Source organism: Ovis canadensis, chromosome 21 (assembly GCF_042477335.2).
Source record: "Ovis canadensis isolate MfBH-ARS-UI-01 breed Bighorn chromosome 21, ARS-UI_OviCan_v2, whole genome shotgun sequence".
Classification (NCBI taxonomy): Eukaryota; Metazoa; Chordata; class Mammalia; order Artiodactyla; family Bovidae; genus Ovis; species Ovis canadensis.
This window is the reverse complement of record NC_091265.1, coordinates 65,693,416-65,708,798: the sequence shown is the minus strand read 5'-3', so window position 1 is coordinate 65,708,798 and position 15,383 is coordinate 65,693,416. Positions and strand designations below refer to the sequence as shown.

General features: G+C 69.1%; 2 protein-coding genes across 2 annotated transcripts; both read right to left on the bottom strand.

The window, feature by feature from the left end:
- Positions 1-4,193: 4,193 nt before the first annotated feature.
- Positions 4,194-5,029, bottom strand: INS (insulin). Its single transcript, XM_069565759.1, has 2 exons — positions 4,829-5,029; positions 4,194-4,356 (listed from the first exon to the last, which is right to left on the bottom strand). Exons 1-2 carry the CDS (start codon positions 5,013-5,015, stop codon positions 4,226-4,228), a joined length of 318 nt encoding a protein of 105 aa, XP_069421860.1. The 5' UTR covers positions 5,016-5,029; the 3' UTR covers positions 4,194-4,225.
- Positions 5,030-7,475: 2,446 nt separating this feature from the next.
- TH (tyrosine hydroxylase) lies at positions 7,476-14,594 on the bottom strand. Its single transcript, XM_069565758.1, has 13 exons — positions 14,110-14,594; positions 12,696-12,899; positions 11,774-11,948; positions 11,434-11,522; positions 11,171-11,238; positions 10,847-10,897; positions 10,385-10,530; positions 10,144-10,279; positions 9,950-10,019; positions 9,470-9,526; positions 9,176-9,271; positions 8,785-8,918; positions 7,476-7,868 (listed from the first exon to the last, which is right to left on the bottom strand). The coding sequence occupies exons 1-13, from the start codon at positions 14,197-14,199 to the stop codon at positions 7,709-7,711; spliced, it is 1,476 nt and encodes a 491-aa protein (XP_069421859.1). The 5' UTR covers positions 14,200-14,594; the 3' UTR covers positions 7,476-7,708.
- Between the last annotated feature and the right edge of the window lie 789 nt (positions 14,595-15,383).

Genomic DNA, 15,383 nt, shown 5'->3' with positions numbered 1-15,383 from the left:
GAGGAGGCTGAGACTCCATGGAGGACGAAGGGGAGCAGAGGAGGCTTAGACTCCACGGAGGACGAAGGGGAGCAGAGGAGGCTGAGACTCCATGGAGGACGAAGCGGGGCAGAGGAGGCTGAGACTCCACGGAGGACAAAGGGGAGAAGAGGAGGCTGAGACTTCACGGAGGGGAGCAGAGGAGGCTGAGACTCCACGGAGGACGAAGGGGAGCAGAGGAGGCTGAGACTCCACGGAGGACGAAGGGGAGCAGAGGAGGCTGAGACTCCACGGAGGATGAAGGGGGGCAGAGGAGGCTGAGAGACCGTGGATAGTGTAGGGGACCGGAGGAGGCTGAGGGGCCACGGAGGACCGCGGAGGGTCGGGAGGCCAGGGAGGCCCGGGCTGTGGACTCAGGGCCTTGGGCTCAGCTGGGCCCCCACCTTCCCTTCTTCCCTGCCCTATTCTGACTGCCCACCGAGCCTCCTATCGAGCCTGACCCCAGCTCAGGACCTGAGGCCCAGAGAGGGAAGGGGACTTCCAAGGTCCCGGGCAAGCGGGCCTCGGGTGTGGGGGGCAGGCAGGGTGCTCCGGGGGAGGCCGGGCTGGAACGGGGTCAAGCTCTGAAGTGAGGCCGGACTTTGAAGAAAGCCGTGTGCTTTGAGACACAGTGTGAACAGCCCTGGGCTGCACAGCCACCTGGGGATGCCGGCTCTGTTTTCTAAAAACACAGATGGGCTGGGAAGGGGGTCAGAGTGAGGCGGGAGGAATGCGCCCCTCCCGGCGCCGCGAGGTTCCGATGGCTCAGCAGCCTTGGCCTTGAGGGTTGTGGCGGGTGGGCCCGCCCAGGGCTCATGCGCTCTGGACCCCCGGGCTGGGGGCCTGGAGGCCCATCTTCGTCTCTGGCAAAGCACAGAGCTGGGCTCCACTGGGAGCGGATGACCCAGGGTCTGAGCATCTCTAGGTGAGGGGGGCCTCGGAGGCAGCACCCACCTCTACCCCAACCCTGAGGGCCCAAGGGTGGCCCCCGGATCCCATATCTCAGCCTTGCGCCTTGGAGGGTGGGCACTGTGTGGTGAGAATCCCAGGCCCAGCTTCTGGGGGCCGCATCGGGGACCCCTCCATGGGCTGCCTGGGTCAGATCCCGGACAGCAGCAGATGGTAGAGAGCGGGGCATTTGAGCCTCTGCGGGGAGGGGCCAGGGGACCGCCCGGGGGGAGGTGAGCTGAGGACCTGAGGCGTAGGGGCTGGCGCTTGCCTGCGGAGGGGGCCGTGGGGAGGGGCCTCCGCCTCGCCACCCTGCGCTGAAGCCAGAAACCACAGCACCGAGGGAGGGGCAGGCGGGTGCCCACCCCCCCCGCTTATCTGTTGGCTCTCTCCACAGCTCCCGGACCCCTGGCCACCCCCTGCCCCCAACATCCTCTCTGGAACTGGCCTCTCTCTGCTCCCAGCACTGGGCAGCAGACGGACCTGGACACGAGAAAGAACCCTGACCCAGCTGGACCCCCGCCCGTGGCCTCCTGGGCCCCGGTTCCTATCCTCAAAGCCCCCGTCTCGCGTGAGCCTCTGGCTCCAGGGGTCGAGGTGGCTACGAGCAGAGCAAGGGATGCTTTGACGGCGACAACCACCCCCTTGCCCCCAGCCTCAATTCCCCCAGGCCCGGGAGACTCTCAGCAGAGGCTGGGTTTGTTCAGCCGCGAAGAGGGCAGAGGGGGAGTTCACCCCCACAGCCTCCCGGCCCAGGTCTGATTCTGCAGCCAGAGGGTCAGACTCTCCTGGAGACATAGTCCAGAATGCTGGGGACCTGGCACCTTGTCCAGCTGCTCCCCCAGAGAGCCTGGGCTCTAGAGAGGTGGCTTGAGCAGGTGGGGTGAGGCTTCGGGCACTGTCTCTCCTTCCTAAGCTTTGCGGCCTCCAGAGCCCCCGGGAGCCAGCCTGCTGGGCATCCCGCACAGCCCCTGCGTGCCTGCCCTTGGTCATGTAGGCGGCGGGGGCAACAGACCCCTGCAGAGGGCACACCGCTGGGACTGGCGCCCAGCGCAAAGGAAGAGCCCCAAAAGTGAGGCTTTGGTGCCCTCTGCTGGTTCTACCTGCAAATTACCGCTCTGACTGCCCTCCTGGTGTGCACAGGGACCCACCCTCCCAGGGTCAAGGGGGCTCCAAGGTGAGGACTCCCAGTCTAGCTGGACACAGACTCTGCTGGGGGCTCAGCCTGGGCTCTGCACGGGGCCTTCTGGAGGACCTCAAGCCACCATATCCTGGTCTTTCTCCCTCTTCCCGGCCTGGCCCTCAGTAGGCACTGGGGCCCTCAAGGGCAGGGGCCCACCCCAGCATCCTAGCGTCCACCGGGGAATACAAGACAGAAAATATGTGCTGCCACCCGGAGAAGGCAGACATGGCCAGCTGTAGGTGCCAGGTCTCTTGTGCCAGGCACGGACACAATCTGGGGTCTAGCCTGGAGGCAGCCACCCCAGCAAACGTCCTTAGTGGGTGGACAACAGGGGGCCTGACTCCAGCCTCCAGGTCCCCACCAGGAGCACAGGAGGAGCAGCCCCACCCCCGCCGTGCATGGACAGTGCAATGCGGAACAGACACACGGGGGAGTGAACCAGACGTGTGCGGGGGGCCGCACTCGGTCCTTGGACCCCCCGTGGCCGTGCCAGGGTGACACACAGGGCTGGACACGGCGGGCGGCCACCGTCAGCCCCGGGGCCAGTGAGGCCCAGCTCCCAAGGGCAGCCCAGGTCGGGCCTCCAGTTCCCAGAAGGGGCGGAGCCGGGGCCTGGGTGGGTGGCAGAGCCAAGGTCCGTGGGCCGGGCTGCCACGGGGGGCGTGCAGACTCCGGGAAGCAGGGGCGTCTGGGGTTCAGCGGTCAAGGGGCACCGCACAGGAGATCCAGCCTGACCTTGTCCTGGCCCCAGGGGCCCAGGCGGCCACCCTGCCTCTGGGACCTTGTCCCTGCCAGGGGTGTGGAGGGCCTCCAGCCCTCCTGCTCAAAACCACATCACCCAGGCCCAGGGGCTGGTGGAAGAGACTCGGGGGGGTGGTCCCTGGTCTCAGGGCTGGGACGGGTCTCAGGAGGTGGCAGGGAGGCAGGCCCCTCCGGGGGACCGTGACCCACAGCCTTGCCCCCGTACACCCCTCCCCCGAGCCCCCAGCCCACGTCACCCAGGGCATCCTGCACCAGGGCATACTGGGATGGCCCCATGCACCCCGGGACCCTAAAGGCCTCCTTGCCCTCTCTACAGAGTCTGTTGGCACCAGAGGGGGAGGGGGAGTGTCCAGGTGGTCCCCAGGGTCTCACCGGCTGGCAGGGCCTTGAGGGCAGCCTGGTGATGACCAGCCCACTTCCCAGCCCCAGTTGCCCCCTGCCAGGCCGCTCCAGGCACCCACATACCTCAGCTCCTGCGGGGCACCCCTGCCCCAATCTGCGTGCACAGGGCCACCCGCGTGAGCCTACGGGCAGATCACTGCTCATCCCAGCCCCCCCACTCCCTCCTCTTCCGGGTCCAGTGTCCGGCCGGCCACCTGCCTGCACAACCCTGGCCATCCCCAAGGGGCGGGGCCTTCTGGAGGCCCTGGGGGGTGTTGATGTAGCCCCGAGGAGGGGGTGACAGGGTGAGAGCCTTTGGGGTACACAGAGGACTGCCCCGCCAGCCGGGCACCAGGCTGGCATCTGAGTGGTCTGCAGCCACGGGAGCCCAGGTGCCCAGCCCCAGGCCCAGCCACCCCAAGCCCCGGCCCGGGTGGCGCCTTCAGGAGAGGAGGAGATTGGTTTGGCCTGGCCGGCTGGCAGGCTGGCCAGACCTTGGTACAGCCAGGTCACCCGCTGACCTCTGGAGCCTTGGCCAACCCGGGCAGCCCCGGGCTCTTGGGTGTGACGGGTGGTGGCCTGGGCAGGTGCCCTGTGGAGCCCACCTTGTGAGCAGGACCCCTGAAGACGGGAGCGCGCCACCTTGGAGGGCCCCGCCTCGTGCACCCAGCACGTGTGGAGGCAGCTCAGAAAAGCCGACGCAGTGAGACCAGAAAGGGGTCTCGGGCAGGGGGCCCCACCCCCCCGCCCCCCCCGCCCCCCCCGCCCCCCCCGCCCCCCCCGCCCCCCCGCCCCCCCCCCCCCCCCCCCCCGCCCCCCCCGCCCCCCCCCGCCCCTCCCGCCCCCCCCGCCCCCCCCCGCCCAGGGCGCCGGACCCCAGGCCACACAGAGACGCAGCGGGCTCGTCAGGGCTTTATTGGCGGCGGGGCAGGTCTAGTTACAGTAGTTCTCCAGCTGGTAGAGAGAGCAGACGCCGGCGCAGCACTGCTCCACGATGCCACGCTTCTGCGGGGGCCCCTCCAGGCCGCCCGCGCCGGGGCCTCCGGCCAGCTCCAGCGCCCCCACTGCGGGGAGACGGTCAGGTAGCGGACGCCCCCCTGCCCGCCCTACCTGGCCTTGGAGCGGGGCCCTGCCCAGGCGCCCTTTTCCCCCTCCCCTCCACTCCCCGCCAGCCCACCCGGGACGGGGCCCTCTCTCCGGGTGACGGGGCGTCTCCCATGGGCACCACTCCATCGCCACCAAGGGCTGCCCACCGAGACCCTCGGCCCCTGGATTGGCCTCGCATCGTCAGATCCCCCCTAGAGCTGCCCTCGTGTGAGGAGGCGAGGGGGCCCGGGTAAGAAGGCAGGATAGATGGGGTGAGGCCCCCTTGGGGGTCGTCATGGCTTAGCCCCTAGGGAGCTGGTCACTTCCAGGACGTGGACAGGACATGGTTTTCCTTTTTAAAAATCTCTCTTGATTTCCCGCTGGGCGCCAGCGGGAGGCCAAGGTAGGGGCCGGGGGGACCGGGGGACCGGGGGGGGAGCGGGGGCTCACCCTGGGGGCCCTCCACCTCCCGGCGGGCCTTGGGCGTGTAGAAGAAGCCGCGCTCTCCGCACACCAGGTACAGCGCCTCCACCAGGTGGGAGCCGCACAGGTGCTGGTTGACGAAGGCGCGGGCCGGGGCGGGGGCCCAGAGCGCCAGCAGGGCCAGCAGGGGCACCAGGCGTGTCCACAGGGCCATGGCGGGCTTGCGAGGACCTGGGCAACAGCGGAGGCTGAGGCTGGGGCAGGGCGCTCAGCACCCTCAGTCAGGGCTCGCCCCCAACCCAGCGCCCTCAACCAGCGCCTGCCCCCCAAACCCAACACCTCAACCAGGGCCCCAGCCCAGCCCCCTCAACTAGTGCCTGCCCCTCAAACCCAGCCCCCTCAACCAGGGCCCCCAACCCAGCGCCCCCAGTCAGGGCCCCTAACCCAGCGTCCCCAGTCAGGGCCTCTAACCCAGCGCCCCCAGTCAGGGTGCCCCCCACCAGGGTGCTCTGAGAGAGCGCACATCCTCCTGCTGCTCGGTGGACCTGGGCCCTGATGCCCTGAGCCCCAGCGGAGCAGCCCCGGACCCAGGCGGACGCAGAGCCCAAGGACGGACCTGTTTGCTGACAGCCTCGAATGCAGCCGGTCCTGAGGGCAGGGGGCTGCCGCGGCCTGCCGGCTTTATAGCCCCTGAGCCCGCCACCTGGCCTCTCATCAGGGCCTCCAGGAGTGCGGCAGATGGCCCGGGGGCTGAGGCTGCAGTTTCCGGATCATTTCCCCACTGCCAGGGCTGTGGGAGCCTCTCCTTGGCCGTCAGCACTTCTCGGGGCCGTGGGGTCATTAGAGTCTTAATGAGGGGCCCAATCCATGCCAAGCTGTCCCCTCGCACCGCTGGGGGCGAAGTCCTCCGCCCGGCCCTGCCTGGGCCCATCATCCACGTTAGTCCAGGCAGTGGGGCGAAAGGGGGACCCCTGCTGTGTCCGTGGGCTGCCCCCGAGGCCCCAGCGATGGTCCAAGCCGTGGGGTGGGCAGCGGGCATGTCTCTCCTTGGCCACTGTCCCAGTCCCACCCACCCACCCCAGCACAACAGCCCAGCAAGACCCCCGGCTTCCCAGGGGACGCTGAGGGGCTGAGCCCAGGGACCCACGGCTGTGAGGCCCCTCAGGCTGGCCCCGCTTCTCCTCTTCCGTTCAGAGGCCGCAGGGGCCCCCACCTGCCCGCCCAGCTGCCCTCTAGGCCCCACCCCTCTCCCTGGAGCCCCTGCCCACCTCTTCCCGGCTGGACCCTTTCTTTTTGATGCGTTCATTTACTTATTTAGCGTTTGGCCACCCTGGGACTTCGTGTCTCTAGCTGGAGAGGGGGCCTGCTCCCCAGGGCACTGACTCAGCAGCTGCGGTACTCGGGCTTAGCTGCTCCGAGGAGTACAGGATCTTCCCAGACCAGGGATCTTGTGTCTCCCGCACTGGCAGCGGAGTCTTTACCACTGAGCCACCAGGGACGTCCCCAAGGGCTGAGCCCATCTGACGCGCCCCACAGCCCCATCACGTCCCTCGGCTGTTATCTGGCTACTCCCCTGCGGTGCCCCCACCCCCCTGACGGGCCCCTGGGGGAGCCCTGGACCCTGTCGGCTCCCCGACTGCAAGGAAGGGGCTGGGCCCTGCCTTCCCAGGACATCACAGTGTCTGGAAGCCCCCCTTCAGCCAGGAGAGATCCCGTGGCCTCTCTGAGAGGGGTGTGCCGGGCAGGGGCTGGACGCGGGAAGACCCAGGGGGAGGGCAAAGCCCAGGGCCCAGCGGGGCAGGAGGGAGGGGAGCCAGCCATCAGCCCTTCCCCGGGGTCTCGGTGGGGCACGTCACTCCAGGGGTGACCCCATTGAGGGCCGCACAGGCTGTGGGACATGACTAGGGAAGGGCTGGTCACAACCAGGTACTTGAGACGTGGCTGGAAGGACAGACCCCCAGGGAGGATGAGAGGGGAGGGCATTGCCTGGAAGGTCTTAACGTGAAGGAATTTCGGGGATTAACATCCCCAGAGCTTTGAGCCAGGGTCCCGGCAGTAGGAGGGGGCGATGGGGGGCACCAGAGGGAGAGAGAGGGCCTGGAAGACAGGCTGGTGTCTGCCTTGCGCAGGAAGTAAGGCGCCAACCGCCTCCCGGGAAGCCCCAGGCTGCTGGCTCCGAGGGCAGGTCCTGGAGGAAAAGCTGGAGGTTCTAGCTGGAGGCTGTGTCCGGACCCGGCAACTAAGCGGAGCGCAGAATCCAGCACCCGCCCGCCTTGCTGGGTGACTGAGGCCCGGAGAGGCCCCCCGGAGCCAGCCCAGCAGAGTTCCCTGCTGGCACGTCCTTTGTGGGGGCCATTCCCAGGTCCCGCTCTAGGCGGGTGGGGTAGGAGGATCAGAGGGCCCAGCCTGCAGCTCTGCCTTGGAGACCAGAGCTGAGAGCCCTGCCCCTGGAACCCAGACCAGCCCCCCGCCTCCAGGCCGTCACCCTACCGAGACGGGACAGCTCAGCCCGACTCCTGCGGCCCTCTGCGGGTCCTCTGGGTGAGCAGGTGACCCTGGGCTGCCTGGAGGAGGCCGGCAGCGGGGGAGCTTCTGAGCGGGACTGGGGCAGTGTGAGGGGGGCCCGGGGCTGTGTGCTGAGCCCACGGCATGGACACAGACCCCAGGCGGGCACTCAGGGCCGAGTCTCTCTTTTATTGAGGTTGCAAGCGGGCAGCGCAGCACAGGGGCAGCAGGCGGGACAAGGAGGCTGACACGCAGCTGGCAAGCGCCGGGCAGGTGCCCTCTGGCAGGGGCTTCTCTGCGGGCTCTTGGGGCACCCTGTGAGCCAGCCCCTCATGTGGGCAGGCGGGGGCAGGCTGGGAGCCCCAGGCCGGCCCGCTGGGGCCTGCGGGTGGCGCCCCGCGTCTAGCTGATGGCGTTCAGAGCGTGGGCCAGGGCCTGCATCTCATCCTGGACGCCGTCCAGGGCGCGCCGGATGGCGCGGGGACTGTCCAGCACGTCGATGGCCAGTGTGTACGGGTCAAACTTCACAGAGAAGGGGCGCTGGATGCGGGAGGCGTAGTTCCTGCGGAGGGGAGGGGGACAGCCGGCAGGGACCTTCAGTCACTAGCGGGGTGCAGCTGGAGGGCGGGAGCCCATCTCCTCCATCACAGAGGGTTCAGAGACCCCAGGACTTTTCTGAGCCACTTGGGCCCCCAAAGCTCATTCAGTCCAGCCACCCAGACAAGTCTGGGGACCAAGACGTCCTGCAAGGGCTGGGGGGTATTTACGGTGGGGAGCACAGGCCTTTTCCAAGCGAACCTCTACCAGGCACTCGATCCCGCCCTGCTCCTTCCCAAGGGAGGCACAGCCAGGCCCCCTCCTCCAGGAAGGCTTCCAGACAGGCGCTCTGGAGAGTCTGTTACGTCCCTGTCCCTGAGCTCGCGCTTGAGAGCCACAGCCCCTGTGCTCCAGGCTCAGTAGATCCTGGGCCTCAGTTTCCCTCGTGACGGTGGGAGTCTGGCTAGAAAGAGGCCCCTCCCAAGGGTGACCGGGTGGGGTGTGTCGGGCTCTGCCACCCCCCCTGGGGAATGCTGGTCACTGCGCCCCCAGCCCAGGGAACTCCCTGCCCGCCAGGCTCCCCACCTGGCCCTCAGCCATCCCAGCAGGCCCTTCCCCTCTGTCCCCTCCCACCACAGCCCCAGGTGCTCAGGGGGCAGGAGGCCAGGAAGGACCCGTCTTAACAAAGTCAGACACAGCTGTCTTTCAGAGTCAAGCTTCCCCTTCTGAAAGTCTGGCCTTGGCCGCCAGCCCTGCAGGTCTCCCCTCCCCAGCCTTGTAGGGGGTCTCACTGCGGGAGGGGTGCTGTAACTGAGATGAGCCCAGCTTTCTCCCCTGTGAAATGGGTCCGCAGGCCCGGCCTGCTGACTGGCTTGCCCAGTTCGGAGGCACAGTGTTGCGGGGGGCGGGGGTGGGGTCTCTGCCCGGGAGCCCCAGCCCACCTGAGCTTGTCCTTGGCATCGCTGAAGCTCTCAGACACGAAGTAGACGGGCTGGTAAGTCTGGTCCTGGTAGGGCTGCACGGCCGCTGTGTCAGGGTCGAAGGCCCGGATCTCGGGCTCCTCGGAAAGGGAGTGCTGGCGGGAGGCGGGGGGCCGGGCTCTCAGGACCCGAGGCGACTGGAGCCCCAGGACCAGACTCACATCTGCACCCCCTCGGGGGCCCTCCCAAGGCCTGGGGACAGTGCGCGTGGGAAGGGGTGGGGGCCGCTTCTTCCGTCCCCCAGTAGGCCAGCGCCCTGCTCAGCCTCCTGGGCGGCCTGAGTCCCGGAGGATGGCTAAGGTGGCCCTGCCTGCCAGGACCTGGCCCGGCCCCTCCCTAGGGGGGTTCTCACCAGGAGCTCCCCGTAGGAGGACAGCAGCCCCGCTCCGTAGGCCTTCACCTCTCCATTCTGTTTGCACAGCCCGAACTCCACAGTGAACCAGTACAGCTGATGGGGTCGGTGGGAAACGCTGTGGTCAGCACAGCTGACCCGCTCACCGAGGCCCCAGCACCGCCCCCTCCCCAGGCAGAGCTGAGCCAGGCTCTGGGGCGGTGGGGGGGGGGGTCACGGGGTGAGAAGTGGAGACCTCAGCCTGCACAAGAGGGCCTGGCCTGAGCCCAGGGCCCTGCAGGGGACCCAACCCACCGTGGACAGCTTCTCAATTTCCTCATCCGACACTCCCAAGGATGCGAGCCCGATGTCCTGTGGAGGGGGGAGCGGTGAGGGTGCTGGGGGTGTCTGTGCCCCTGCCCCGGGGTCTCCTGGAAGCTGCTAGGGTGCAGAGAGCCTCCTGGGATCCGCTGGGGGCCGGGGGGACCGCTCCCCGACGTTCCTGGGAGAGCCAGCAGGTGGCAGCACAAGGCCCGGGACACAGCCCCCAGCCTGGGCCCTGGGACCTTGGGCTCCCTGGGAGGGTTCTTCCTGGACACTGAGCTAAGGTGGTCTCCCTGCGTGGGCCTGGCCACCAGCCCTCTATTCCAGGACCACGCACGCCCCCTGAAGTCTCACGGCCCAGGTGGGCACTGTGTAGCCCTGGGGGGTGGGAATGGGTGGTGGGAGAGACCAGCAGTGCCTGTTGGTGGCCAGCCCGGGGGGTGGCCGGGCTCCCGAGGCCCCCGGACACACCTGGGAAAACTGGGCGAAGGTCCGGTCGGCGAGCATGGGCACGTGCCCCAGCAGCTCGTGGCAGCAGTCCCTGTGTTGGGGGCGGAGAGTGGGTGGGGCTGGGGCCCCCCAGGGCGGGCAACTTGCCCCCCCCAACCCCAGGCTCGCCCTCCCGTCCCCCTCCGCAGGCCCAGGGGCAGGGGCTGGCCACTCACGGCTCCGGGGAGTGCATGGGCGAGGAGGCGTGGCGGATGTACTGGGTGCACTGGAACACTCGGAAGGCCAGGCTGGCCAGGAAGTCCCGCGCGGACAGCAGGCCGGCCACGGGCCGCAGCTGGAAGCCTGTCCGCTCTGCTGGGGCGGGGGCGGGCGGTCAGGGCCCGGCGGGTGGGGTGGGGCGGAGGGCGTGGCCCGGCGCACGCTGCCCGCCCCCGGGGGCTCCGGCGGGCACCGCACCCTTCAGGAAGCGGGAGACGTCCTCCAGCTGCGGGATTCGGTCCTCGCGGTACCCGCAGAAGCGCTCCAGCAGCTCGAAGGCCTCCAGGTGCTCGCGGCAGGCGTGGGTGGGGTACAGGCCCCGCAGCGTGGAGTAGACCTCCTTCCTGCGGGCCAGGGGCTCAGGCCGGCGCCTGCTCCCCACCCTCCCTGCGCCCAGCAGCGCCCCCACCCCGAGGGCTCTGCTTTGCCCCCTGCAGGCCCCGGCAGTCTCACGCTGCAGGCCTCTCTCTGGCCCATGAAGCCGGCCACTTGGTGCGGCTTTGGGGGGTTTGGGGGGGGAGCTGTGGGGGGTCCCGGGAAGTCCCTCCTCCACTCGGACGTAGTCTGTCTTCCTGGAGGCCACTGCCTCCCACGGGGATTCGTGGGTCTTGCCCGGAACCCTTGTCCCCACCCTGCCCCGTCTCTGCCACGGGGTCTCACCAGGTGGCGGTCTCCTCGGCCGTGTACTCCACGTGGGGAATGGGGTCGCCTCTGGGGAGGGGTCTGCAGTCAGTCCAGGCCCCTTCGGGGAGGACGTGTGGGGGGTGGACGGGAGGGGCCCAGGCTGAGCGCCCGCCGGCTGTGTGGCTGAGGTGCGCGGCTCAGTCTCTCTGGGCCGAGGTTTCCCTGCTGCGACCACGGGGACAGCGGAGGCGGCGGTGTTCCTGACAAGGACATCCCGCCCCTTCCCAGGAGGGGGCGTAGTGTGGGGCCCGAGGATGGGGTCTGGGTCCCAGAGGTCGCACCCCCAAGGGGGTCCCTTACTGCTTGTACTGGAAGGCGATCTCGGCGATCAGCTTCCTGCGCTGGCGGTACGCCTGGTCGGAGAAGCCCTGGCGGCAGAATGGACGCTGTCGGAGGCCGCCCCGCCCCGCCCCGCCCGCCCCGCCCGGACGCAGCTGGTGACCCCGCAGGCCCTGGGGGCCTGCACCCAGCCAGGGCTCGCGGGGGGCCGAGCAGCCCACAGACCCGCCCTCCTCAGCCAGGCCCACGCCCACCGCCCATCAGCCCTGGGGAAGCCCGCTCACCGGGTGATCCAAGTCCAGGTCAGGGTCAAACTTGGTGACGAGGTGGTGGCACTTGTCCAGCTCGGACACTTTCCTCGGGAACCAGAGGACTTCGGGGGGCCGTGGGGGCGGGGGGAGGCGGAAGGACAGGAGTGAGTGCTGGGCACACGGGGAGGGGCCGCAGCCGCAGCCTCCCGCTCCATCTATGGGGGTGGGGACTGGAGGTGACCCAGGCCCCGACAGCTGAGCCGGAGGCTGCCGACCCGGGCCAGCAGGGACGGGTCCCCGGCTGTGCCCTGGTCCCTGCGGTTTCCTGTCTCCGGGGCGCGCGGCCCCCCTGTGGGGCGGAGGGCCGCCTCACCCTTGCTCTCCCCGGCGGCACGCACGTCTTCCGCCACGCGGCGCAGGGAGCTCAGCAGGGCGGGCACCACGGGGCCAGGCACCTCACAGCGTACGAAGCACTCCAGGGGCGGGCTACCCGCCCGCGGCGGGTGGGCCGGCCGGGTCTCCAGGTGCTGGAGGTGGGCTTCGAATGTCTTGGGGGCGAGGGGGTGAGCGAGGGACAGACAGACACAGATGGACTGATGGAGACAGAGGAGGGGGCGCATGTCGCTGCCCCGCCCCTCCCGGGACCCCGGCGGCCAGGAGCACACAGACCACCTCCCAGACTCGGGCGATGCCCGCTGCCCTGGCAGGTCTCATCTGGAAAACCCGGCCTATGCACTTGTCTCAGGGTCCCCCAGACCCAGCGTTCCGGACGGGGCCTCTGTGTGCCCCCGGCCACCTGCAGGCGGCCTGACATCCCTCCCTGCTGGCCTCGTCCAGGCCCTGTCCAGACCCCCGCAACTGAGGGTGGGCGCTGACCCCACTGCAGCCTGGTCAGGGGGCTCTGGTGCCCGCCAAGCAGGGTGGGGGGGGGGGAGGGATGGTAGGAAGGGTCCCCTCCCCCTCAGGTGGGCGGCGCCAGCAACCAGGGAGCCTCCATCTCCCAGGCCCTCGGGCCACACCGCCACGCGGGAGCTTGAGCAGGCTCTGCGGTCCAGTCTTCGGGCGTCTGTGGGGAGAGCCAGTCCCTGCCCCCCGCCCAACCTGCTTGGACTAGAGCAGCTGCCGGGGACAGGCCTCCTGCAGGCGTGGGGACCAGCCGTTCTGCAGGACCCACGCCACCCCCCACCCGGAGTGAGGTGGTGGGCGCAGGGTGGGCAGGGGGCCAGGCTCCGAGAGCCCCCAGGGCGGGAGGGGCACCTCTCCTCGAGGCCCCCATGGCCCCCGGCGCCCCTCACCTCAAACACCTTGATGGCCCGGGTCAGCGCGGGGGGCTTGGTGGGCCGCAGGGCAAACAGCAGCGTCAGCACCGCCTTCCCGTCCCTCTCCACCAGGCTGCCCGTCTCTGCGGACTCCGAGGATGAGGCCGCAGCCTCTGCCTTCTCCCGCTCCTTGCGTGCGTCCTGGATGAGGCTCTGCCGCCTCCCAACGAAGCGCGGGGACTGTGGGGAGAGGCGTGCCAGCTGCCTCCGCCCTCGGCCTGCCCGCAGCCCCAGGCCGGCTCCAGCACTGCCCCGCCTGGGGCCGGGGGTGAGGGTGGCCTCTGCGCCCACCTGACCAGCTCAGGGGACTGGAGGCGGTGGGTCAGGAGCTGTCCGGGGCTGCCCCAGGGCCAGAGGACACGGCGTCCGGGGGTCTGGGATGACCCTCCTCGTGGCCCCACCTCTACTCCGGCCTGACAGCACCTTACCCGCCATCTGTAACCCTGAGACCACGAGCCCCCGGGGTCTGTGTGTCTGCCTCGTCCACCCCTGAACACAGAAGCCCCTCTGGGCTCACCACCTGGAGCTGAAGTTCTAAGAAGGTCCTGGCACCCTCCGGTCTCGGAACACAGCCGGGCCTGGGGGAGCCCTCCCCCCAGCCGACCTCAGGCAGGGTGTGGACAGAGTCAGGGGCCTCCGTGGTGGGGGCCAGCTCCCTGGGACCCCCAGAAGAAGGAACAACCCTCTACCGCACAGCGGGTCCCCTGAGACAGTGCCTGCAAATTTAATTTCCAGAACTCCACCCACGTTTTCACTAAAGCTCTGTAAACGAGCCGATCATCCCAGCCCATCCCTGAGACTGAACTGGAGACCCTTCCTCCAGCCCGGGAAGCCCCCGCTCCTGCAGTCTCACAGAGGGGGCTGGCCCAGTGGGTCTTCCCAGCACAGGCTCCCTGGAATTCGGGGCTCCCATGGGGTGGGCCGTGCCTTGGTGGCCATTCCTGGCGGCCACAGAGGCTCAGGGTTGCTGGAGACGGGAGGGGGATTTCAAGACTGGAGAGTCCACGTGGGACACAGAACGTGTGGGAGGTGGATGAAAGGATGGTGGGTGGACAGGCGGACGGGCAGGTCATGGGTGGGAATGGCCCTGAGCACAGACTGTCTTCAGCTCAGCAGAACGGGGGCTGCACCCTGTTAGCCCACCTCCCCCGCCCCATGAGCCTCTGCCGGGCCTGGGACCCTGTCACACACACACTGGGTCCAGCAGGACCCGCACAGAGATTCAACCGTCCAGGTCCGGCACAGGACGCGTTCGTGGCCAGGACTGGATGCCCGGCCTTGGCCCGGGTGTCCTTGTGGACCCTGAGCCTGGGGCCACCCGCCAGACTTTGGGGGTCACCCCTGGGCTTCAGGTTCATTCTGGCCCGTGGGCACCAGCCTGCCCTCTTACCATGATGGCCTCGGCCTGCTTGGCGTCCAGCTCAGAGACGGCCCGGCGGAAGCCCTTGGCCTGCGGCGAGGCGGCGCTGGGGGTGGGCATGGTGCCGGCGAGGTCCGGGCTCTGTCTCCACAGCCCTCTGCCCGGCGGCCTTTATAGGCTGGGCTGACGTCAGAGCCCCCCAGGTCCCCCACCTCCACCTCCTTCACATCTCCCTCCCGCTGCTGCCGCCTGAGGGAGGCGGGGTGGGCGCGGAGCACGGAGCCTCCGAGAAAGGGCTCTATCCCATTAAATCTAATTGCATCCACTGTCGCAGGCCCCCGGGCGGGTGGCCTGCCCGCCTCTGAATCATCTGGGCTCCGGGGGCGTGCTCTGCAGGGCGGGGTGCAGCCGGGCCCCTCAGCCCACCCCAAGCGGGTGGCGGGCGGCTTCACAGGGAGGCGGTGTTGCAGACACCCCAGGGTGTCCGGCACACAGAACCGTGACCTCTGGTGGTCATCGGTCCAGATATGCAGGCTCAGACCACAGCTGTCTGGAGGCAATTTGCTTTTCCGGAAGATCTTCACCCCACCACATTTCCCAGCGGGGTCCTGAGGTCTGTTTCTGTTCGATGCCCTTGGCAGGAGCATTTTCTGCCCCCACGCCAGCCCGCTGTGCCCGGACCCCCAAGCACGCCCAGCAGGGCCCAGAACGTTCCAGCAGGGCCTGTCCTCCAGTGTGGAGGAAGGTGAGGGAGGCAGGACCATGCAGCCTCTAATAACTGTTACACTTGCCCTTCACGGCCATCTCCCGCCCCCCCCCCCCAGCCCACCTTTGGCCCTCCAGTGTCCCCCTAAGGCCCTCTGACTGCTTCTCCTGGGGGGTCCCCACCTCGGGGACACCCCAGCCGTGAGCACCATGCTCTGGTCCCTGCGGCCGTTCTCGGGGGAGTCCCTGCACCACGGGGCTCCCGGGGCAGCTCCCGCCCAGCGTCTCCTGAGCTCCAGGCATGAGGCCCCTCTAGTGGGACCACCCCCTGCCCCAGAGGCCAGGGGACCAGGTGGGACGCACCTCAGCGCCAGGCAGGCGCGAGAACTGCGGTGTCTACGCTGCAGCCTGGCCCGTCCCCAGGCGCGTTCAGACTCAGCTTTGGGTGGGCTGGAGGGCCTCCTGGCTGTGAGCACTCCCCAACCACGGGCGGCTCCGGGGACCCTCAGGAAGGCTTCTTCTCTCTGAAAAGGGAACTCTTGGAGGGGGTGTCTCCCTGTGCCCCTGGGCCCTGTGGGTTCCGCAAGGCTCGCCTGTGC